At 33.7% G+C, this 24577-nt stretch overlaps 1 protein-coding gene across 2 annotated transcripts in view; it reads left to right on the top strand.

Moving 5' to 3' along the window:
- The window catches only part of LOC126723359 (very-long-chain aldehyde decarbonylase CER1-like), a 30065-nt gene extending 5807 nt beyond the window's left edge, over nucleotides 1-24258 (top strand). For both annotated transcript variants that reach the window (XM_050426722.1, XM_050426723.1), the window contains exons 5-10: nucleotides 7180-7555; nucleotides 7654-7761; nucleotides 8542-8742; nucleotides 16249-16347; nucleotides 22665-22838; nucleotides 23962-24258. In XM_050426722.1, the coding sequence (XP_050282679.1) occupies nucleotides 7180-7555; nucleotides 7654-7761; nucleotides 8542-8742; nucleotides 16249-16347; nucleotides 22665-22838; nucleotides 23962-24138 (1135 nt within the window). In that variant the 3' untranslated portion in view covers nucleotides 24139-24258. The remainder of the gene's footprint in view (nucleotides 1-7179; nucleotides 7556-7653; nucleotides 7762-8541; nucleotides 8743-16248; nucleotides 16348-22664; nucleotides 22839-23961) is intronic.
- Nucleotides 24259-24577: the final 319 nt, after the last annotated feature.

Here is a 24577-nt window from a genome sequence, read left to right as displayed (position 1 = left end):
GGTTTTATTAATCTATGCTCTTAGAGCATTAGTATTCACTTTGGTATAACGCAAAATATACTAATTTTAGCATCAAAGCACAAAAAGCATACATTATCCGGACTTCCAATTGTAAAAAAAATAAATTATAATAGTGCTACAGTAACGTCTTAGATGAAAGACACTACTGTAGCGGGCTTGTATAATTTTTTATTACCTTTATTCTCTCTCCCTCTTTCACTTTCTCTTCTTCTCCCACTCTATCTCTCGTCGTGTCACTATTCTCAGTCCCTCTCTTACATCTCTCTCTCGTTCAAGACTTGCCTGTTAAATATTAGCATTGATACACCATATTGAATATGCTAGTATGGATGCAGAAGCGAAAGCATAGAGTATAGAACACAATAACACACGAGGGTTACGTGGTGCAGTCTAACGGCCTACATCCATGGAGGAAACCTTAAAGGGTTACATCAATAATATATTATAGTGTAGTACAAATCTTGTGTTATAATGAATCATAACATGTGTATATATAGTAGACTAAACCCTAGACTAATAGACTTCTAGTACAAGTAGGAGACTTGGTTTGCAAACAAAGTAGAATTAGACTTAGGCCTATACTAATGGGCTAATATATCTCTAACACCCCCTCTCAAACTCAAGATAAAAACTTGATGAAATCTTGAGATTTGATAAGGTTGAGAAGATCCCTTGAATGAAGTTTGGCTTTATGACGGTAGTTTGAGGAAAACAATGGTCTTGCAGTGTTGATGTGACTTCTAACAGTGGCATGACTATATCGGAGAGTTTTGACCGCAGTAGTAGGAAACTAAAGAAGATGAATGCAAAAAAAAAAACATTGAGGAAGACAAAGATTGCTTTTAAATATACTGCAAGGACAGAAAACTATGGCCACAAGAAGGTGGCTCTTATACCAAGTTAAATATTAGCAGTAATACACCATGTTGAATATGCTAGTATGGATGTAGAAGCGAAAACATAAAGTATAGAACACAATAACACACGAGAGTTACGTGGTGCAGCCTAACGACCTACATCTACGGAGGAAACCTTAAAGGATTACATCAATAATTTATTATAGTGTAGTACAAATCATGTATTATAATGAATCATAACATGTGTATATATAGTAGACTAAACCCTAGACTAATAGACTTCTAGTACAAGTAGGAGACTTGGCTTGCAAACAAAGTAGAATTAGACTTGGACCTATACTAATGGTCTAATATATCTCTAACACATCGGAGCTTCTTGGGTCGTTTGCATGGAGTTCATTTCGGGGCCTATGGGTTGTGGCGAGGTTGTGCGTGGAGATCGGCGTAGCGAGGTGGGTTTTGATTTTGGGTGGGTTCTGATGGGGTTTTGATCGGCGTGGGTTCCGTGGGGATCAGGTTTTGATAGGCGTGGGTTCTGTGGAGATTAGGTTTTGATCGGTGTGGGTTCCATGGAGATCGAGTTTTGATTGTGTGAGTCCCAAAATAATGGGTTTGTTAGTTTTCTAATTTAATGAGTTTGTTGGTTTTTTAATTTAATGGCTTTTGATGGTTGGCGTGTGGCGTGGTGGTGGTGATTGTTGTTTTTGTAGTTTTTTGTGGTGGTTGTTGGTGGTAGCAGCCGAGTTTCAGTGGTTGGGTGGTGGACGATGGTGGATTGAGTTGAGTATGGGTTTGGCTGGTGGTTGGTTGCTGGTGGCTAGGGGATGAGCTATTTGACTTCAAGTGGTTGGTGGTTCAAAGAAAGAGACACCAAGGAATAGAAACAGAGAGATGGGGGAGAAGGGAGAGGGAGAGTTATATGGTAATATATTATATTATTTTATTGGGTAATTTATATTATTTTAATGATTTGTATAATAAAATAGAAATTGAGATAATGAGTGTATTGTAAAATGGTATGGTATAATAGATAAAAAAACTTTTAAGATGATAAAATAAGATATTTCTAAAAAACCGGGTGCTAATGCTCTTAGAGTATACATTAGTAAACTATTTTTTTAAAAAAAATTTACGAAAAAAATGAAAAAGTTACCAATTGTTTTGACAACATTTTTAATTCTCCCAAAAATATTTTTAAAAATAGATAATTAATGTGTGTCCTATAAGGACATATATTAATTGGATCCATAATTTAAATTAAAAATGAATTATGTTTGAACACTTTAATTTTTTATTTACAAGATAGTACTATATTTTATCTGATGAGAAAAGAAGAAGAAGAATATAATATATTAAATGTTTGTCAATGAATAATGACCTTCTGCATTTTTTTTTAAATATTTTTTTTTTATGAACCAAATGACCTTCTGCATTCTGCAACACCATTCCCAAACTCGAAATATTGCATTTTGATGTATTTATACACACTTGTCAACAACAGCTTTTATGCCAAAGCTAACATTTTGGTTTGGTGCATCCACGTACATTTTACCGGTTGTTTTTAAGATAATTGTTAATAAATTATTTTGAAAAGTATTTAAACTTTTTTTTTTTTATGAAAAATTGAAAAAGTTGTTAAAATATTAATTACTTTTTTTTTTTTATAAATTTTTTTCTAAAATGGTTCACTAACAAATCCCCTTAAAGCATTCATTAACATTTCTCTCTCTCTCTCTAAAAATTGAGAGAGAGTTTTACTAATGTATGCCTAAATTATTTTAAAATTTTTTTTATGAAAAAGTAAAAAAATTACTAGTTTGTGTTGTAACATACTTGTTTTTTCCTAGTTTTATGATATTTCCTTATTAACAAAAAAAAAAAAAAAAAAAAACTTTTTAAAAAGTTTTTTTTTTTTTTTTTTTTCAATTCTTCATAAAATATTTTTTAAAATAAATAATTAATAAATATTCTAAGAGCATACATAAATAAACCCATATTCATATATAAACTTGTCCAGCCTAGGTCAACGAGTGGGTCGGGAAATTGCTCAACCCTGCCTGTTCAATTGTTAATGCATGTCATTTTCCAAATTAAAAAAAAAAAAAAAAACCAACAAAATATGCTAAATTCAATGTCACGCTCTTGATATATTTTTTGGTCGGAGTTTGGACCACTTCCGAATTAAGAATGGTTTTGTCTTTTCCTATGAATAGGAATATGATTGAATTAACCTTAAAAATAAAAAACAATAAAAAGAAGATTAAATAACATTTGGTCCTTTATTTTAATCCCCATGTAATAAACATGTCATTTTCATACCTTATTTTTCGTCTTCCTCTTTGAGACTGTTCTTAAAATATTTCATTTATGTGAGTGATGCATGTGTCCCTTAAATTTAAATATAAACCAGAACCTACCTCTGTGACAAGTTTTTTTTCCCCCTACCTGGGTGACTGTTGATATAATTAATTAAAGATGATCTTGTTAAAATTATAGCAGTTAAATGATTAAATATATATAAATTTTTAATAATTTAAGTTTTTTAGATAATTAATAATTTAATATGATTTCATATTAAGGAGAAATTTAGATCTATACGTGAAATGAAATATTAAAATCATGACAATGATTACATTTATCATTTTTTAATAATTTAAAATTTTGACACAATAGATAATGGGTCCTGTCAGCACCCGTTAAGAAAGAATTAAATAATAAATAAATTACACGTATATTCACATTTATTGAAGAAAGAGAAACATTTTTGAAAAGTTAATTTTGTTACAAAAATACCATTCTCTCTGTCTTTAACGTCTGAAGCCTTTCTCTCTCTTCTTCCCTTCTCACTCCTCCTTCAGTCCTTCTCTCTTGGTCTCTCACTCTCTCTAACGTTTCAATCCCAGGGAAAAAAAAAGTCCACCAACACCACCGCAACCGCCAGATCTGTAACCCATCCACCACCACCAGATCCGTCTCACTCCCTCTCTGCTATCTCAATCCTCTCCCTCGTATCAGCCATGGCCAAAGCCTTGAGCTCCACCACCGTTTCTGTTAGCTGTGCTCACCGGCGCCACCACCACCTCTATAGCCGTCGCTCTCCTTTCTCTCTTTCTGCCTTTGGTTCTACTTTTCCTTCCTTTTTTTTTGGTTGTATCTGGGTTACTTTGGTGAATGGGTTCAATTTGGAACGTGAAAAGCTTGACAATTTGGCTTGGGTTTGAAATTTGGGTTTTTGTAGATCTGAAAAAAAAGAAAAAAACTCAAAAGGTACCGGCTTTGAAAAGTACCAGCTGAGGAAAGGAAGATTGAAAGAACTTAAAAGGGTATTTTGGTCCTGTTATAAAATGCCTAATTTTTTATGCTTTACTGACTTTTTATGTCCGTTTGGATATAACAGGAAACTGAAATTGAAAATTGAAAAATACTGTAATAAAATAATTTTTAAATATGTGAATAGTATCATAGGACCCTAAATTGAAAAAGCACTATTTACAAAAGAAAAGTAAAAAAGTTACAGCTGAAAAAAAAAAAAAAAAAAAAATCTGAGACAGAAACGTGCGTTTGGGAAGCGTGTCACACTTCCCAAATGCACTCTTAGTGCCACGTTTCTATGCTTTTTTCTACTCTCAAATTCAACCTTAACGGCTGCTGAACAGCACCCGTTAACAGAAGCCATAGATAATTTAAGAGACACATCAATTCTAGCTCCAACAGTAGAAGATGACCCCAAAAAAAAAAAAAAAAAACTCTCAATCTCGTTTCCTCTAATTGCATCACTTTCAAGCATACTCACTCTAGATTGTCAGTGATTAGGACTTAAGAGTGGTGCTGGTGTAAGCTTGGTAAATTGTGCATGGGTTGGGATAGAATGGCAACAGAGCATTGATGAGGATGAATTCAATTGTGGATGTTTGGGTTGGTTGATTGGTGGGTTTGAGGATTAATTTTAGGGTGGCATGGTGTGTATTTGTTAGGTGGGTCTTTGCGTGGCTATACTCTCATTGTCGATTGCTGGCAATAATATTGATAGGAGAGAGTAGTGGCCCATGGTGGTTTCATGCTTTGTTTTTTGGTTGTAGTGGAGCTGTTTTAGCTAGGCGTGTTGGACTTAGTTGTGTTGATTTGTAAAGATTTAAAAGATATGGTGTTTAGCTTCATAAAATCTTGTTTACGTTGGTTTATTTAAGGTGAAAATATTATTTTGGTCTCTATATTTTGTGGTTACAATTAATTTGGTTCCTATATTTTGGTAACAGTTAATTTGGTCCTTGCTATTTTCAACTTGCGGTCAATTTAGTCCCTACCATTAACTTAGTAACGGAAAAAGCATACATGGCTAACGGTGTGCACAGTTGGCACATTTGATATTGACGTGGCAAATAAATTAATAAAAATAATGTTTAATAAATATTTTAAAATTCCACGTTGGCATTTCCCCCCAATTTTAATAGAAATAAAAATAATTTTTATTTTAATTTCACGGTAGAAAACAAAATTAGGAATCTCAGATTTTCTTTGATTTTCATGGATTCCAAACACAAAATCACCTTCTTTATTTTTCTATCTTAAATCCTTAAATTCATGAATATATTCCACAACATCTCAACTCTATACAATTGAGAAACATCTTGATTAGAAGTAGCCAATAAGAAATTGGAATTTTAGAATACAAAAAATTTCAACAAATTATTCCTAGCAAACTTTCTCGGTAACCAAACATAAACCAAAAAAGAAAAAGAAAAAGAACAAGAACAAACCCAGATGGAAACCCTCTCATTTCGGGTTGGTATTTTTTTGTTGAGTCCAATCCTATGGCTTAGATGGGGACAAGTCTAGCTAAATTTGTTTACAAAAAATCTAGATAATCTGGTGGCCAAATATCCCCTTGAAACCTCAAAAAACCAAATCAAAACACCAAACCCAGGGAATCTAAAATCAACCTCAAAACCCCATTTTCCAAAACCTAACAATCAAAAGAAAATCCATTACAAAGGAAACAAACTTAATCATTGGGTGGCTGTGATGAGATCTTTGTTCAGCGATGGGGTTTGGTGGTTGGTGACAGCGCAAGGCAGGAACGGTGGCGGCACAAGGCAGGATGGCGACAATGGCGCAAGGCAAGAATGATCGAATCATCTCGGGTTGGAGCATGTGTGGAGCTTCGATTGGTGTCATGGCGTGGCTGGTGGCAGCTCGGCACAAACCCAGAACCCTGAACACGCATCCCTAAGCTCTTGCTATATCTCTCTTTAATCTGGTAACCTTGGCTCTAGTTGGCGTGTGGGGTTTTCTGGTCTCAAAATTGGTTTGGTGATATCAAAGAGTGGGTTTGTTGTCTGTGACCCTAAAATGTAGGGACCAAAATGGTGTTTTCGCCTTAATTTAATAAATGAACAAAACTATCAAGTCTAAGAATCGACTAATAAACAAGTCACAATTGATCTAATTAAAAAGATGACATTGTTAGAATATAGTTAAATAATTAAATTCATTATTTTTTTTAATAGTTTAAGTTTTTTGGAAAATCAATAATTTAACACGAAATTATATTAAGGGAAATGTTAACAGGCACCGTAAGGTATTTGTTAAGGATAATATATTGTGGGGTTCGCTTAATAAAAAATTGGTATAAATTGATGAGGGGACTGAAAATATTAATAAAATGAAAAATGGAACTCAAAAAGTTAGTTATTTTTTTATTTTTTATTTTGGTTCTGCACCTTATAAAGTTAGTAAAAAATCTAACATAAGAGAATATGATTTGACATAAAGTTGTTTGTTAATGGACGCTTTACAGTGCACGTTAAACCTTTATATTAAAGGGTAGTTTAAAGTCCACATGTGTGGGGAAGTATTAGAATTATGGTTCAATGAATTAGTTATATCCAATTAATTCAAATAATATAGTTTTAACTATAATTTATTTATTAATTTAAATTAAAAAAATTTGTTAATCAAATATAATTTATAAGTAGAAATTTGTGAACAAGTAAAAATTTTATTCGTGGTATTAGTATATATGGAAAAAATAAAAAGTTTATAAAATAGTTTACGAACAAGCTAGAACTTGTTTGATAAGAAAATAAATCAAGTTTGAATATCTAATATAGTTTGTTGATGATCTTGAATTTGATTTATGTTTAATATAAAATTAAATAAATAATCATGAACTTTTAATATGCAATTTGATTCGGCTTGTTTGTATCTATAGATTTTGTAAAATATGAGTGCTCAATCATCATCATCATTCTCAATATAATTATTATTCCTATCTATAATGGTTTTGGTTTGGGCACAACAGGTTTCACTCTTTGCATCATACACAATTTCGTACCAATTATTCACTGTTCATGCCACTCTATGACTACATATATAGTACCACGGACAAATCTACAGACGAACTATATGAAATTTCACTCAGAAGGGAAGCAGAATTACCAGATGTAGTGCACCTAACTCATCTAACTACACCTGAGTCCATCTATCATCTCAGGCTTGGTTTTGCCTCTTTGGCCTCCAAACCATACACACCAAAATGGTACTTCTCATTGATTTGGCCTGTGACGTTGTGGTCTATGATGTTAAATTGGTTATATGGCCGTACTTTCATTGTTGAGAGACACCGTTTTAATAAACTCAGATTACAAAGTTGGGTCATACCAAAATACAGAATACAAGTAAGAAATGATTTTTCTATGTTATTAACTGTTTACTTATATTTGTTACTTTCTTTCAATCATATGTGATTTATATTTCTCAATACTTTTGAGTGCAGTACTTTTTGCAATGGCAAAATGAGACTATAAATAACTTAATTGAGGAAGCCATACTGGAAGCAGAGGAAAGAGGTGCTAAAGTATTAAGCTTAGGTCTCTTGAATCAGGTAAGTTTTAGTTCTTTCTTGAATTTTTTTATTTTTATTTATTTTTTCTATAATTTACTTTCCAACTCTAGGTGATATATTCATCATGATTTTCAACTAAAATACCCCTTCCTTTATTTTCTTTGCTATTTAATTTCTCCAACTTTGCTGTCACACTAACAATTTAGATAGTCAATTAATGTACTTTCCCATGCACCCATAGATTATATATATATATATATATATATATATATATTATTTATAGAATCCCTATAAATTTCAAGAATGATGTTAGAGATAATTATAAATTTTAGTATATAAACCTTATAAACTAATATGTTACCAATTACCAAAAAAAAGAAAAAAAAAGTAATTTAGACTTTATTTATTATGTTATTGAAATGATACCAACCACATTATTATAATTATGTCAGTTTATAAATATTTTGTAGTAAAATTGATAGTATAACTTTATGTTATTTTTACTTTTTGCTTAATATAATTAAGTTGGGTTGGGGATTCGAGCCCAAATTTTCATATTGAAATAATCGGATCTAATAATGTTGTTGAGTTATAAGACTCTAGACAAGTACAAACTTTAGCATTCTCTAGAATTTAATGGCCTTCACATGAAAACCTTCAATTTTATTTTGTTTTTTATAAACTTTAGTCTATAGGGTACATATCATTATTATTAAGAAAACCATTTCCATATGAATACATATCTGCATATTCCATTTCTTTTTTTGTCTTTCAAACTTCACAGTTCATATTATCATCATACTTTATCATTGGATGCAGGAAGAGGAGCTTAATAGATATGGTGCACTTTATGTTGAGAGGTACCCTAAGCTAAATGTGAAGGTCGTAGATGGGAGTAGTCTGGCAGTTGCTGTTCTGCTAAACAGCATTCCCAGAGGAACAACCCAAGTGGTTCTTAGAGGCAAACTCACCAAGGTTGCTTACGCCTTGGCCTTTAACTTATGCCAAAGGGGTATCAAGGTACGTTTATTTTGTTCAAGCCAACACAAAAAGAAGGGCAAACTCGATTTTGGGTCACAGGCCAAGTCCGGCTTAGGATATTATCATATTGTTTTTTTCTTTTTGGGTATGTTACAGTCCAATGGACTTTTATGCTAACACTTTCTTTTTTTTGATGAATTAATGCTAACACTTTATACTTTGAAAGCTTGGTGTTATTCAATGTTCTGTACTTTTGCTGCACTTTACACAATCGAATTAATTGATACACAACTTGAACATTATGAAAGTCTTCTTGGACTTTTTTTTTCTCACTTTATGCTTTACAGAATACAAAAGGTGGGATAGAAGATTTTTATTCTACTACACATGTATGTGGCAATCAATTTATATGACTTTTTTTTTTTTTTGAAAATGGAACGGATCTATTACTCATTTAAATGTAAGGAATCATAATACAATGCCTCAATAGCTAGTGGGAGAGTATCCTCCGACCAGACTATGTCTTCAGTTACATCTTTCACATATCTGGCTAAAACATGTGCCACCGTATTTGCACCTCGCTTAATATGACTAAAACAAACCCATCTAATCCCATTGGCCAGCCATTGGATATCCTGTATTATGTGCCCAAGCCGTGACTGATCAGCTCCAGATGATGAAAGTGAAGACATTACAGCTGCATTATCCCCTTCAACAACCAAGTCTATAAAGCCAGCGTCAATGGCGAACTCCAACGCTCTTCGACAAGCTAAGATTTCTGCCTCTTCACTGCCTCCAACCGGTGGACCTTTTGCAGTCATTGCTGCCATTACCTCCCCCTTGCAATTCCGGATTATTACTCCCACCCCAGACACGTTTAGGTCCGAGAATATGGCTGCGTCAAAATTCATTCAGAAAAAAGGGTCCGGTGGCGGTTTCCATGTGCTTACGCCTGTATCTGTTTGAACTGGAATATCCAACTGATCCTGGGACTGTTGGAATTCATTCAAGTAGTCGCATGCTCTCTTGTTCAGCCACCTCGGGTCCACAATCTTTTTCCCATGCACAAGTGCATTCCTCTGGTTCCATATTAACCAAGCTTGCACAATGAACAGTTCGAACTCCGGTATGGTCAGGCGGTTAAGCATTTCGATAAACAATTGAAGCACATCTTGTTGACCATGATGGCTTTTTTGCAACCTCCCACAACTCCCTGCCCAAACGTCCTTTGCCATGGCGCAATTCCACAAGGCGTGCACCCCTATTTCGGACTCCCTAGAGCAGAGCAGGCACACGTCCTCATGAATTATTTTCCTTTTCACCAGGTTTGCTTGGGTAAGGAGGGTGTTTAGGAATGCCCTCCATCCGAATACCTTCATCTTGTTGGGCACTCTAAGCTTCCATAGTTTTGACCAAACTTGCACTCCAAAAGGACCCGTGGATGTCTCAGCCATCTCTTCACTCTTCTTCAAAATTCTCACAGCATGGTAACCCAATCTAACTGAGTATTCTCCCTTTTTAGTATGTAGCCATGTTATTGCATCCAAGGCTTGTCTGTGGCTCAGTGGTATCCTCAAAATAGCATCGGCATCTTCTTTGTGGAATTTCGCAACAATTAAGTCGCTCTTCTACTCTTTCAGGTCTTGATTAATTAGCTCAGACACATACCATTCCCGCACCTCTTCCTCTGGTGGGTGAATCACCCCATTTGTTGGATGATTCAGAATCCACTTATCTGTTAACACCTTCACTTTTGATCCATCCCCAATCCTCCAATAACATCCGAATTTCAGAATTGGTATTGCTGCCAATATACTCTTCCATACATATGAACAGTTTGGTACTTCCTTTGCTTCCAAAACGTGACACCGTGGGAAATATTTAGGTTTGAAGCACTGGTACAGTAAGGAATCTTGTTTCTGTATTAGCTTCCACCCCTGTTTTGCCAGCATGGATAAATTGAAGGTTCTTAAATCCCTAAAACCCAAACCTCCCTTCTTCTTGGCCTCGGTTAGTTTACTCCAACTTGTCCAGTGGATCTTCCTCTCCTCTCCTTCCTGCCCTCGCCAAAACCTTGCACACATTGCATCGAGTTCATCATAAAGCTTTTTGGGCAATTGAAATACCCCCATGGTGTATGTGGGGATCGATTGTGCAACTGCCTTAATCAACACCTCTTTCCCGGCTTTTGATAACAGCTTACCCTTCCACCCTTGGAGCTTCTTCCACACCCTATCTTTAAGGTAAGCGAATGAGTGATATTTTGCTTGACCTACCAATGTGGGTAGACCCAAATAGGTCTCAAACTGGTCCACCTCCTTCACTCCCAAAGCATTTATGATCCGGTTTCTTTGCTCTACATGTGTATTCCTCCTGAAGTACACTGAAGATTTCTCCAAATTTATGCATTGTCCTGAGGCTCCCGCATACACTTGCAAGATTTTAGTAATCACCTGCACCTCTTGCTGCTTTTCTTGACAAAAGATTAAAGAATCATCTGCAAACAAAAGGTTCGTGATCCTTGGGGCTCTCCGACAAATAGAGACTCCATGTATAAGCCCCTCAGCCTCTGATTTCTGCAACAAAGATGTGAAACCTTCTGTACACAATAGAAACAGGTAAGGTGAGAGAGGATCTCCTTGACAGAGTCCCCTGGATGGAGCAATAGTACCATATGGTTTCCCATTTATCAAGACTGAATAAGCTGGGGTGGTGACACAACACATAACTCTATCCACCCATATTTCAGGAAAACCCAATCTAACCATAATGCCACGAAGGAAATTCCACTCCACACGATCATAGGCTTTACTAACATCCAGTTTAAGAGCAAGAGAGCCATTTTTTCCTTTTTTCCTACCATGCATGGTATGCAGTGTTTCATATGCTAATAGTACATTATCAGTAATCAGGCGGCCCGGGACAAAAGCACTTTGTGTTGGGGAGATTATTTGTGGGAGAATTTGCTTCAATCTATTGGCTAGGACTTTAGATATGATTTTATAAATTACATTATATAAGCTAATAGGGCGGAAGTCAGAAATTTTCTCGGGTGATTTTATTTTGGGGATAGGCACAATATGAGTGTAGTTTATTTCAGGCACCATATAATCAGAATTTAAAAAGTCTAACATTGCATTAGTGACCGAGTCACCTACAACATGCCAAAACTTTTGGTAAAAGAGAGCATTCATACCATTGGGTCCTGGAGCCTTCGTTGGTCCCATTTGGAATAACGCTGTTTTGACCTCTTCTGCACTAAACGCATTGGATAATATATGCTGCATTTCAAGAGTAATCTTTGGATTAATGGTGTTGAGACAATCCTCCATTCTGTCACATGCTCTTGCCTTAAACAAATCCTCAAAATAACCCACAACCACGCCTGCCATCTCCTCCATTTCCTCCACCCAAATATCATCTGCATTTTTTAATCTTTGGATATGGTTCCTCCTTCTTCGTTGGGATGCTTTTGAGTGGAAGAACTTTGTGTTTTTATCCCCATGTTTCAACCAATAAATTCTCGACCTTATTCAGTAAATCTCTTGCTTGCGAAGAAGAGCATCAAGGTTTCTACTAGTCACCAAATATTCAGCTCTAATCTCTTCAGTAAGATCAGCTGAGTTCAGTTGTTCAATCTACTTCTGTAGTCTCTTTATTTCTTTAGCCTCGGGTTGTACTTTTGATGAACCCCAAGCCTATAGGTCCAAAGCACATGCAGCAACTTTTTGCTTTACCACTCCAAGCCTTGTAGCTTCGGCCCCACCTCTTTCCCATGCATCTTTAATTACCTCCTCACAGTCACCAAACAAGAGCCATGCTTCCTCAAATTTAAAGCTCTTTTGGCCTTTGTACCATGACTTATTGGAACTTTGTACAGACAATATGATCGGCAAGTGATCAGAGGCGTGACTAGATAGATGTGTCACTGTGGATAATGGAAATTTAGTTCTCCAATCAGCCTTCGCTGTAGCTCTGTCCAATCTCAATCTAGTATTTGCTTTGCCTGGCCGCTTATTATTCCATGTAAATTTGTAGCCATTAAAGCCCAAATCTTCAAGTTGGCAATGATCAAGAGCATCCCGGAATGCATCCATTTGGCTGTGTTGTGGCGGTCTCTTGCTCAACTATTCAGTGGACTGCAAGATGGCGTTAAAATCGCCTATACATACCCACGGACCATCAACCAACATCCTGAGATGTTGAAGGAGTGCCCAAGACTTGACCTTCTGCCCAGCTTCAGGCCAACCATAAAACCCAGTAAGAAACCACACCAATCCGTCTTCCTCCACAACCTTGGCCAATATGTGATTTGCTGTATAGTTGATAACATCTAGCTGGACATCACCCTTCCAAAGTAAAGCTAGCCCACCCCCTGCATTTGGATACTTCACAATAAAATGGTTAGTAAACGGTAAGTCCCCACAAAATTCATCAAAGCCTTCTTTATTAAGTCTTGTTTCCATTAAAAAAACAAACCCTGGGAGCTTGATCCCTCACAAGATTGCGAAGGCTGCGAACTATCCAAAGGTTCCCAAGCCTTTGGCAATTCCAGCTTAATATTTTCATTGCTTCCGACAAGGGTGATCATCCACCCTCATCGATATCTTGTCTGAGTATCTGTCGTGAACTTCGATCTTACCCCTCTTCCCACCATGTGCTTCAGTACTCGTATCACCCTCTCTGTCTCTTATTTTCGTGGCTGTCCTTTTCCTTAGTACAGATTGAATTTCTCCACCCTCTTTTTCCTTAGGCCCACGATCCACATGTTTCATTCTAACCCACATAGATTTGGGCTTTGGCACATCCGGCCCATCTTGCATGTAAATGTCCACTTGTTTGTTTTGCATTGGCTCCATCGTGCTGGCCATATTCTCCATAATTGATACGTTAAACCCAGCTGTCCCATGCACATCAATGCTTTCCTTATAAGCATCCGTTGCTGCCTTCAAATTCAGATCCATGCACTTCAATGCATTAACTCCAGCCCCATGCACGTCACTACTTTCCTTACCGTTGTCACCATTACTCCATTCATTTCCTTTCTTAATTCTAGCTCCGCATTAATCACGGAATGTTGTAACGGAAGATCCGTTATGCCCCCTGAATCACGCGATTCACCATGCTTCCGTCTCTTTGCCAACCTAGGGTTTTCTTCAGAAACTTCCTTCGCCGCTACCACACCAGACTTACGTGTTACCTGAGTTCATGGGCATCGTCCCCTGTCTTCTCTTTCGCTGATCAGGCCTTTTGTGTTTGCTCTGTATGGCGTTTCCTTGGTGATTGGCTACGACCTCCCGTAGCTTTTAGCCATTCCCCATATTGGTATTCAACCTCAACACCACTCTTTGCTAGCTTAAAATGGCTCTCACAGTGGCGCAGGTCATGTCCCAATAGGCCACAATAGTGACAAAACATAGGCAGCTGCACATACTTAAATGTAACCCATGACCGTTTACCATCAGACCCTGCTAGGAATCCACCACGTCGGAGTGGTTTTGAGACTGGTAGCGCTACCTTCACTCTCATAAAATAACTGGGGTCGTCCTGCTTCCTTCTCTTTTCCACTTCCACTACTTCTCCCAATCGGCCCCCCACTTTCGTAGCCACACGAGTGGATACCATATCAAAAGGAGCCCCCCATATCTGGATCCAAAGAGAAGCCTGGTTCAATTACACATTCTCCGCTGTCATACCTTTTTGCCAATGTGTGAGCATGAGCAGTTGATTATCAAAGGACCATGGCCCACCCTTCTAGATTCTTTCCAAGTCAAACTTTGTGTTGAATTTAAATTGAAATAGGTTTGCACCCACCTCAATAATCTGCAGTTTTTCCTCCAATCCCCAAGCTCTCCGTAATGTATTTTTTGCAGCCTTTTTGTTGAAGGGTTTGCAAGTAAGAAATTTGCCAATCAGACTTAAATTGCAGCTCTCAATCTCCGATCTCCTACCTTCATCAGAGATATTTATTGTTTCTTCTTCCTCAACAGTCAGCTTCATATTCTCCAAACAATTGATCACATCATCCGCCATTGCACTCAGCTACTTGACACACTTAGAACAAGGGTAATAAGATGAATGAGAGTAATAATAGGAACAATACCCTTAGGACTAGCTAAGGGAGGGAGGAGCTCGTAATGTACGAGAGAGAAGAGCTCCTACAGAGAGGAGAGAATTTAAATGACTTTGGTTTGGCCTATAATATGGTAAGAGAAAATTTCTTTACCTTCTCTTAGAATAGACCCAAAAAAAAAAAAAAAAAAAAAAATGCATGAGCACGAAGACATTATGCCTTGGCCTTTACCTTATGCCAAAGGGGAATCAAGGTACGTTTATTTTGTTCAAGCAAAATCGACGTTGGGCCACAGGCAAAGTCTGGCTTAGGATATTATTATTATTATTATTATTATTTTTTCTTCATGTTACAGCCCAAAGCATACTTGGGGGGGGGGGGGGGGGGGGGGGTGTTTGTTTAAAAACACTTTCATACCTTGTAAGCATGGCATTCAATGTTAAGTACTTTTGCCGGGGCAAAAGAAATCTAGTGCACTTTTCACTGGCAAATTGATTGCTACATAAAGTGAACATTATGAAAGTCTTCTCAGAACATAGAAGTTTTATTTAATACAAAATTTATGTCACACTTTATGCTCCACGAAATATACAAAGTTTATTTATTTACTTTTTATTTTAAAGTTTCAACTTATGGTGTCTGCTCCTGATAATAACTTTTTATTATTAGACCATGACATCAATCGGTTTTTGGTGTAAGTGGAGATTGAACCCTATATCTAATTTAACTATCAGAGACTTTACCAATTAAGCTAACTAGAACCCACACAGAATATACAAAGTTGGGATAGAAGATTTGTATTCTTATTTGCATATATGTGGCAATCATTTTGAATAACTTCAGTTTGACTTAATATGGTAAAAAAAAATTTCCTTACCTTCTCCTTAAATAGGGGGAAAAAATGCATGGGCACAAACATGATAAGACATGAAACACAATGATATGATATTTTTTGCAAAATTAAGATGTGACATTGTGGGTATATGACAATTAATTAGTTAATTATATTAATCTTTAGTTATAATTTACTTTTAGACACATTTATGAATGTTTTAAGTTTTCAAAATATATAAAAATGATCAATATCTTTAAAAATATATTGGAAATCAAATGATTTTTTTTCCAAATAGAAAAACATTTTCTTTTTTCCTCCCAACAGATTGAGGACATGCCCCATGGAATGTCCCAAGCATGTATGTGTGTGACTTTTGGGGTGTTCATGCTTATATTTTTTTATTTACTTACAATACAGGGGGGAGAGGAATTCAAATTCAGGTTTTATAATTTCCTTATTAGGATAATTAGGTAATTCTATTGAACTACAAGACTATTTAGGAAATGTATTTGTGCTTCTTAATTAGTTAAACATTGGAGAGAACGAGTTCTTTTCTTTTTCTACATTCATATGTTGCCAAAAAAAAAAAATTATTCATAACAAGGTTCTAATTCATTTTTAATCTAACATAATTCAGGTGCTTACAATACGAGAGGATGAGTTTTTGAAGCTAAACAAATCGTTCAACACCAATTCTGAAAGTAATTTGATATTTTCAGTAAGTTATTCTCAAAAGGTAAGTCTATGAAATTTTTACTGTTTTAGTTCAATTATATTCATATTGTGTTATTAAAGAATACTAGTGTTTAACCCGCGCAATGCGCGGGATCATTTAAAATCTCATAAGTAGAAGAAAATACAGGTAATTGCTTTAAATATATATTATACATTGTTAAGACTCTTAGTCATTACAACTCTATTTTTTTTGGTATTTACGAAGGATCCTGACAAATTACATTGAAATAAACAAACATGTTTTTCACTGTATAACTAACCCTCCTAAAAAAATAAGAGATCAAAATGATAATTTGTGTATAGCTATAAAAATGGTTTCATTAGAAGTAATAAAGTTGTAAGAATTAGATATCATTATATTTCTTTAAAACAAAAAAGAGGAAGAGAGGAAAAGAAATGGAAAGAAAAATTTAGATTGTTAGATTTATATATCTGAACCATGGCATACTATTTTAGAAAACAACGTTTTTTAACTTATCATATTTCTTAGGTAAAACTCCATAGTGTTCCATTAAGCAACTGAGAAGAAAAAATAGCCACAATTGACATTATAAGGAAATTTTTTATGTATTCAAGCAGATATATAACTGATCCAAACAGCCACAATACAATTATATACACTATATTGACTTGGTAGAAAAATTAAAATAACTAAAAAAATAGAGATGCAGTAGCTGAACACACATAACTTTTTACTTTACAACAACAGAACAATAGGGGAAAATCTATTTATTTTATTAAAGCAAATCCTGTTGTCTACATTCTTCATTCAACTTATACACTTTGAAATCAACCATTTTGGGACCATCACAGTGTCTAATATACCGAATTGTGAAATATAATTACATTTTATAGTAACGCTGTTCTAATCTGTCAGCTTTATTCAGTACATTCAGTTTACTCTTCCAAAGAAAAAAAAAATTAACAATACTATGAAATACATAAAGACTCGTAGGGTAAGGTAGTATATACATTAGAGTTCAGTTTTTTTTCTTCTTTGTAGCAATTTGTTTAGTACTCTTTTGACATTTTTGAAGCATTTGGAGCGGCATTTGTAGCAATTTGTTTTAGTAATCTTTGAAATATATTACAAACCCTTTATTTAATCAAATATTCCTTCCTCTTGTATTTTATATAAATGGAATTCATGAAACTTTTCACTCACTATTATGTAATCTTCTATTCATAAGATAAATAAATAAAACTAAAGCATCTATAAGCACTCAATCCAAAACACTAAGATACACACAATAAAAATAAATAAGTAAACAAAATAAATAAAGCTAACAACAACATTTAAAAAAGCCTCCCAATAAACTGAGTCTAATAGCCTGAGCAGTACAAAAAGTTAAAAGAAACAAAGTCTTATAAGCATTCTAATAAATTAAAGACATATATCAATAAGGAAATATCAATAAAATTTACATTAAAAACTCAGTAATTAACATTAAAAACAAAAAATTTTACTTACTAAAAATTACAAAATAATTTTACTCCTCAAACATTCAGATCTTAAACCATCCATCTTACAAAACGTAAAGACAATCAGAAAGGAAAACCAAGTAAAAGCATTGTTAAATATTATGTGTATATATATATAGGCAAATATTCCCTTAGGAAAAATTATTACAGGCCAACACCAAAAATCTTATAAAAAAACTATCATATACTTATTCAAAGCAGCCCAAAACACCAAAACCTACAAACATTGAAAAAAAAAAAGGTTTAGAAATCAATCATTATTGAACAACTAACATGTTTTAGGTTGTCCCTCATGAATAAATACAAATCATCTAATGACTTACATTGTCCCTAATAACAGTAAATAATTAAAGATTATAACTTGAGGCCAAAACATTGAAAGAAAGAGAATAAACGTCCGGATTTTAATTCAAATTCAAATAACAAAAATTAGCGTGAGGATGTGAAATAAGAACTGAAATTAATGATTACATAATCATCACGAATAGAAATTCAAATCCTTCAAAACCAACACAATGTAATCATTGAGCTACACTGAATAGTAAAATTTAACAAAAACAAATAAGCCAAAAATTAATTGCAAAGCCGAGCAAACATAATAATTAAGATTCATGGACTAATGTAAAAAATTAATTAAAGAATAAATGAATTAGTGAATCAATAAAGAATAAATGAATTAGTGAATCAATATAAGGACACAAAATATTATTGTTCTTTGGTCATTCAGATGGAACCAAGAATAAAAAAAAAAACGTTTGCATGATACTTTTATTGGCTTTTAAAATAAAAAGGTTATGATGGTAAAGAATTTGGCTTCCATTAGCCAAGGATATATATAAATAAATACTTAAAGCACATCAAACAGTAAAACTTAAAGCAAAATTTACACTATATTTTGTAAATACAACATAATAGTTCAATGTCATATGACCAGTGACTTTTATGAATAAGTAAACTTAGTATATATTTACACCCATTCAAAATAACAGCAACAACCAATAGCCTAAGGTAAATTGTAATTGCGAACTTCTAAATTTTAGTATGTATTTAGTGTTTTAACTTAATTCCATGAGCTTACAGATAAATATAGTCACTATTCTACTAACAAATGTGCAATTAAACAATTAGGAAAGAAATACATTAATACATCAAAACAAAGAACCATAAACTTTGCATATGAAAAAGAATCCAACAAATTTAGACAATATTTATACATTTTGGTGAAAACAGATTCAGTTCTTACAAAATATAATCTTGAACAACATTGAACAAACAATTTTAATTTTAATTTCATTATATGGGGTTCTTATTGTCAAGGAATTCATACATAATAATAGAGCAGACATGAAGATGTAGGAAAAGGCAGAATAAATATGTTTTAATATTATTATTAAAAGACTTTTCTAAATTAGGTTGAAGAAGATCACTAAACACCAATCCAATCTAACCAACAACACAAATATACATCAGAATTGAATCTCACACCAAATACCCAAAACAAAATCAATTGTAACCCAAACACCTTAGTTAAAACAAAATCTAACCCATTCAATCATGAACTGATATAAAAAAAAGACTTTAAATTTTGTATTACCGTTCCCAAAACTACCTATTGCAAAGAACAAAAACCTCTTTCTTCACTTGCAACTCTTGGTTTCGCCCAATTTGGAGGTTTTCTTGGCAAATCTAAAAAATGTTAGTCCAATAAGAGAGAATAGAGTGAAAAATAAAATTTTCTTTCAAAGAATGAAATATGACTCAATAACTTGTATAAAAAAAACTATAAAAAATTTGTAAAAACAAAAAAGCTCACTGTAGAGAGAGAGAAAGTATGAAGAATGAACTATAGTTTTAGGTTTTTTGTCTAAAATAATATAATGAGAAATTTATTTGAAACAGTGTAGAATTCATAACTACCAGTAGAATGGTGAAATTGAACAACAATGGTGGCAAAGATAGTACTGAAATAGTTTGCTTAAGGGGCCAAACGAATAGGTACATTTTTCTGTGATGGTGTCCATCTATAACAAAACATGGAATGCATAGTGAACAAATCATCATATGTTGTTTAAAACAACCAAAGGCAATTAACTAATGCAGATACCAACAAAAAAGGACAACAACTTAAAAAAGAGTATGTGTTTTTTTAAAGATAAATAAAGCCTAGACAACAACAAAGACACTTCTTCTTCAACGTGATTAACTTTAAACAGGACATGAAAGAAGATAATAAAATATGAGAACGCAATAAACAACAAAATTACAACTTCCAATGTTCAAAACCTTAAATGACATAGAAGTATTAACTTGATTTCTTTTCACTCTGCTGCAAAATATGAAACAACAGATACCAACATGCGAAACAGAAAATTGGTTTACAAAAAGTTATTTAAAAACAATGCAAAAAGTTATTCAAAACAATGCAGATTTTATAAAATAGTGTACTACAATACAGATTTTTATGAGACAATGTGCAGTGTAAATTTTTGAGACATTTTATCAAACACACATCATACATTATTGTTGCAACCATTCCCTGCCTATAATATGATCAGAGAACTACCTTGTTGTCAAAAGAACTACCTATAATTTCAAAAATAATAGAATACCATAATACCTCCAAAACATAGTCAAATAAAAATTTCAACAATAAGTGACTCTAATATAGAGTATAGTCGAAACAGACAACACAATAGTTACAGTTCCAAAGCCAAAAAAAAAAAAAAAAAAAGGCCATTTCGAATCCTTTCAAAATCGTCCATGTTTCTATATGCAATCAAGGAAGACTCCATTTAGCCTTGCAATAATAAGTGCAACAAAGTATCCAATAGTGAAAACCCAATATGCACTTTAAGATATTTCATCAACATAAAAGTAACATTCTAGGCAGCAAAAATCCACACACTACAAAAAAACAACAATGAATAAAACATGACAAACATCAAAAGCCAAACACAAACAGAGAAACCAAGATATTGAATCAGAAATCTAACAAAAAAGCAAAAGACACTATACAATATTGATTTAGTATGCACTCTATAATGATTGCAAAATTACCCCCCAATTTATTGGCGGTGTGCATCTGTAACCATAGGTTTTACGAATCAAGTTTGTACCCATCTAAAATTATATATATGGCAAGCCACAGTATCCGAAACTTGAATTAATATATCACATATATCAATCCCAGCACACAGATTTATCGAACAATAGTTCTTAAACAAAATTATGCAGGAATCATGTCACTCTGTACTCTGCAGGCACTTATGTAAAAATGAAAACAGAACTTGACCTTTCAAATTAATTCAGAAACTCTTATTGAAGTATTATAAATGGTCTTATTAGTGAGAGGACCCTTTGTAGCATAAGTAGTTAGAAATGAGAAGTTAAAGACTTTAAATAAACTGGAAAACTAAACAAAACATAATCAGTTCAAGAAAATTAAACAAAACAAAACTCAAGAAATTGGGGGAAAAAAAAGGAAATTAGGGAAAAAGGCAGCCAAACTTTAAACCTTGATTGAGTAATGCAGCAAAACAGTATTTAACAGAGTCTTAAAAGGAAGCTACAACCTATTAAGAAAATCAACCCTTAATGGACATATATAATAAATATAACTTCTGTTAGCAGAGAAAGTAAAACCTATTATGTGAATAGAAAATCGATACAAATTCAGCCCACTACCTTCTTTTTATCTCTTCATTGGGTTGCGCAGCAAAATTTTCAATAAAAACTCAAGAACTAACACCAAAGGGTGAATGCATGCACATATGAAAATTTATGTGAACATGAAATACTTTATGAATCATATACTTTTAATCTGAAGTATAGGTGCACATCAAGTAAGAAAATGCTGACCTTGGGTAAAGGTGCACTTTTGTTTAGTATTATTTCTAAATTTACATTTCAAAGAAGGCAGTAATTAAATAATGAAAGAATACAATTCAGAATTCTAGGGTTCTGCCATTCTTGTCCATGCCATAAGAAAGAGAATGAACATTCGAATGAACAAAGCATCTAAAGAAAGAGAATGAACATTCGAATTTCAATTCAAATTTGAACTCAGAGGATTGATTCGAACCTTTCGTCGGTCTAGTTCCGATTATGTTGACCACAGAATTGCGCCGATCTCTATCTCCGTATCTCAAATCCCTAAATTGACAGCAACCCTAAAGAAGACAATAGGGTAAGAGATTAAACCAAAGCTAAGCCGTCTATTTACATAAATTAAACAAAACTACTCCTAACCAAAAAACCTAAATCATAAATAATTCCCAAATGAATCTCCCAACAAAAGCCGAACTTTGTAAAACTAAAAAAGAACATATGGGTGGCAACCCTAACTGTCGATCCCTAACTCCGTATCTGAATACCTCTGGGGCGAATGTTTGAGCGCAAGATTTTTTTTTACCTCCTTCCCTTTCTTTGTATTGCAATATCGATTGTTTTTTTGGTTTAGAGAGAGAAAATGTTAAGCGTTCTTATGAAAAGGAATCGGTAGGGTTTTTTTGATTGCAACGTTTTTTATTTGTTTATTTTATTTTAGTTGTGTTTTTTTTTCAACCGGTTATTTAATTTATATTTTTTTAATTGCAAACGTGGCAAAGATTTTAATATAAACAATTACAGCCAAACGGTGTTAATTTTTTGAAAACAATATAATGTATCGCTTTTTAAAGTTACACATGTCTGAATTTTAGGTAGGGACTTTTCCTATTTGTCATTATCTCCTTAATTCTAGGAACTCATTTTCTCTCAGCTTCTGCTTTTATATATATATATAGATATAGCAACTTTGAACCTTAGAAACAGTAAAATCATTATGAATTTTTGTAGATTTGGTTAGTGGGAGATGGATTGGATGAGGAAGAACAGTTAAAGGCGCCCAAAGGAACATTGTTTATTCCCTTCTCACAATTCCCACCAAAGAAATTGCGCAAAGACTGTTACTACCATAGCCCTCCAGCAATGGTGACTCCAAGGTCTCTCGAGAATATGCACTCTTGTGAGGTTAGTAGAGAATCCTTCCAAGGTCTCTTCATTGATGCCATTACATGAATATAGAGAAGTTAGAAAAAATAAAGTGGCATGCATGTCATATATTGTGGAAAGTGGAAAATATAATTACGTTCGAGCTAGTTTCAATATTAACATATTAACATCATGAAGCGTGCAAACTAATGATCAAATAGTAGTTACAGATAGAGGAGTAATTCTTATGTACTCTCAGAGTATGGTGAATGGTCCACTCATTAAATTCATGATGAGATTCACCATAAATGTGAGAGGAGGAAACACTATTTTATTATACTCTGAGTGTATCTAACTTTTACAAGTTGGTCAACTTGTAAAACTGTTACAAGTACTATTATTGGATTAAACAAGTTAGTTTGTGCATATTTTTAAATTGTAAAATTTGCAATAATTTTAGAATTTTCCAATACCACTATTGCTCAAGAGAAACCTCTTCAACTATCACTTTGTATTATAAAAATCATATATGATACATGTCATATCAAAGAGATCTATCTACGAGCCTCTCCGTTTCACTTTAATGAAGTGTATTTCATGATTAAAAGTTTATTTGTTAGGTTTGACAGTGTATAGAGTACCATATTAATGATATAGCACCTAAATACACTTTTAGATTTGTAACATTTAATATGAATGATAAAATATATCAATTTCAAATGGAGAAAATTAATCCTAATACCTAAATTTATAGAAAACGAAGGTTTCTTTGTCGGTATTGAAAAGACTTCTTCAAATGAAACCTTTGAGCCCATTTAACTTCTTCCATTGGGTGGTAATGCTGGAGGAAAGAATTAGTATTTGTGAGCATAATTAAGCTAATCAAGACATGAATAAACCAAAGTTTTTACATCTACAAAACATACATATATGTGTCCTTCGAGTAATTCTTAGCTACTCCCAGAGTATGGAGAATGGTGCTCTCTCCTCTTCAACTTAATTTTGGATTTATCACTACTTTATCTAAAATGGTAGAGAAACTTTAATTTTGGGTAGTCTAGTAATAATTGAACATGTTTCTTTCAATGCAAATGCAAAGCATGCACACTTTTTTTTCTCTTCTTCTTCGTTTACAAGAGTTTGTGTTTTGAATATGTGGCAGAATTGGTTTCCAAGAAGAGTGATGAATGCTTGGCGTATAGCTGGGATTGTGCATGCTTTGGAAGGATGGAATGAACACGAGTGCGGCAACACAATGTCCAACACTGAGAAAGTTTGGCAAGCAAGTCTTCAACATGGATTTCAGCCTTTGCTGCTTCCAACTGAATCAAAATGCTAATAGCTTACTATAAGATATGAAAATGTACCTGCCTGAGATATTACATCAAATTAATGCTTGATGGGTTTGATTTTGGTAAATAGACTGTACTAATACTTCTCAATTTGGGTTTTAACGATCTCTCTCTCTCTCTCTCTCTCTCTCTCTCTCTCTCATACAAATCATTTGAAATTCTTCTATTGTTATATGAGAAAAGTTAATGGATACCCTCAGGTTATTAATTTAAGAAATATTTTTAAAGAAAAAAATTGATTTTTTGGCAATTTTTATATTTTTCATTAAATTAATATCAAAAGTTTCTTAAAATATCAATTAACAACTGGTTTAAGGACACCAGTTAACTAGGAGAAAATATTTGGTATCAAATGGTATCATGTCAGTGGTATCAAAATTTAATAAATGTAAGACATATCAACAAAAAAAAAAACCCACTAACAAT

This window comes from Quercus robur, chromosome 4 (genome assembly GCF_932294415.1).
Source record: "Quercus robur chromosome 4, dhQueRobu3.1, whole genome shotgun sequence".
NCBI classification, from domain to species: domain Eukaryota; kingdom Viridiplantae; phylum Streptophyta; class Magnoliopsida; order Fagales; family Fagaceae; genus Quercus; species Quercus robur.
The sequence above is the reverse complement of the archived record's forward strand: the minus strand, read 5'-3'. Positions and strand labels throughout refer to the sequence as shown.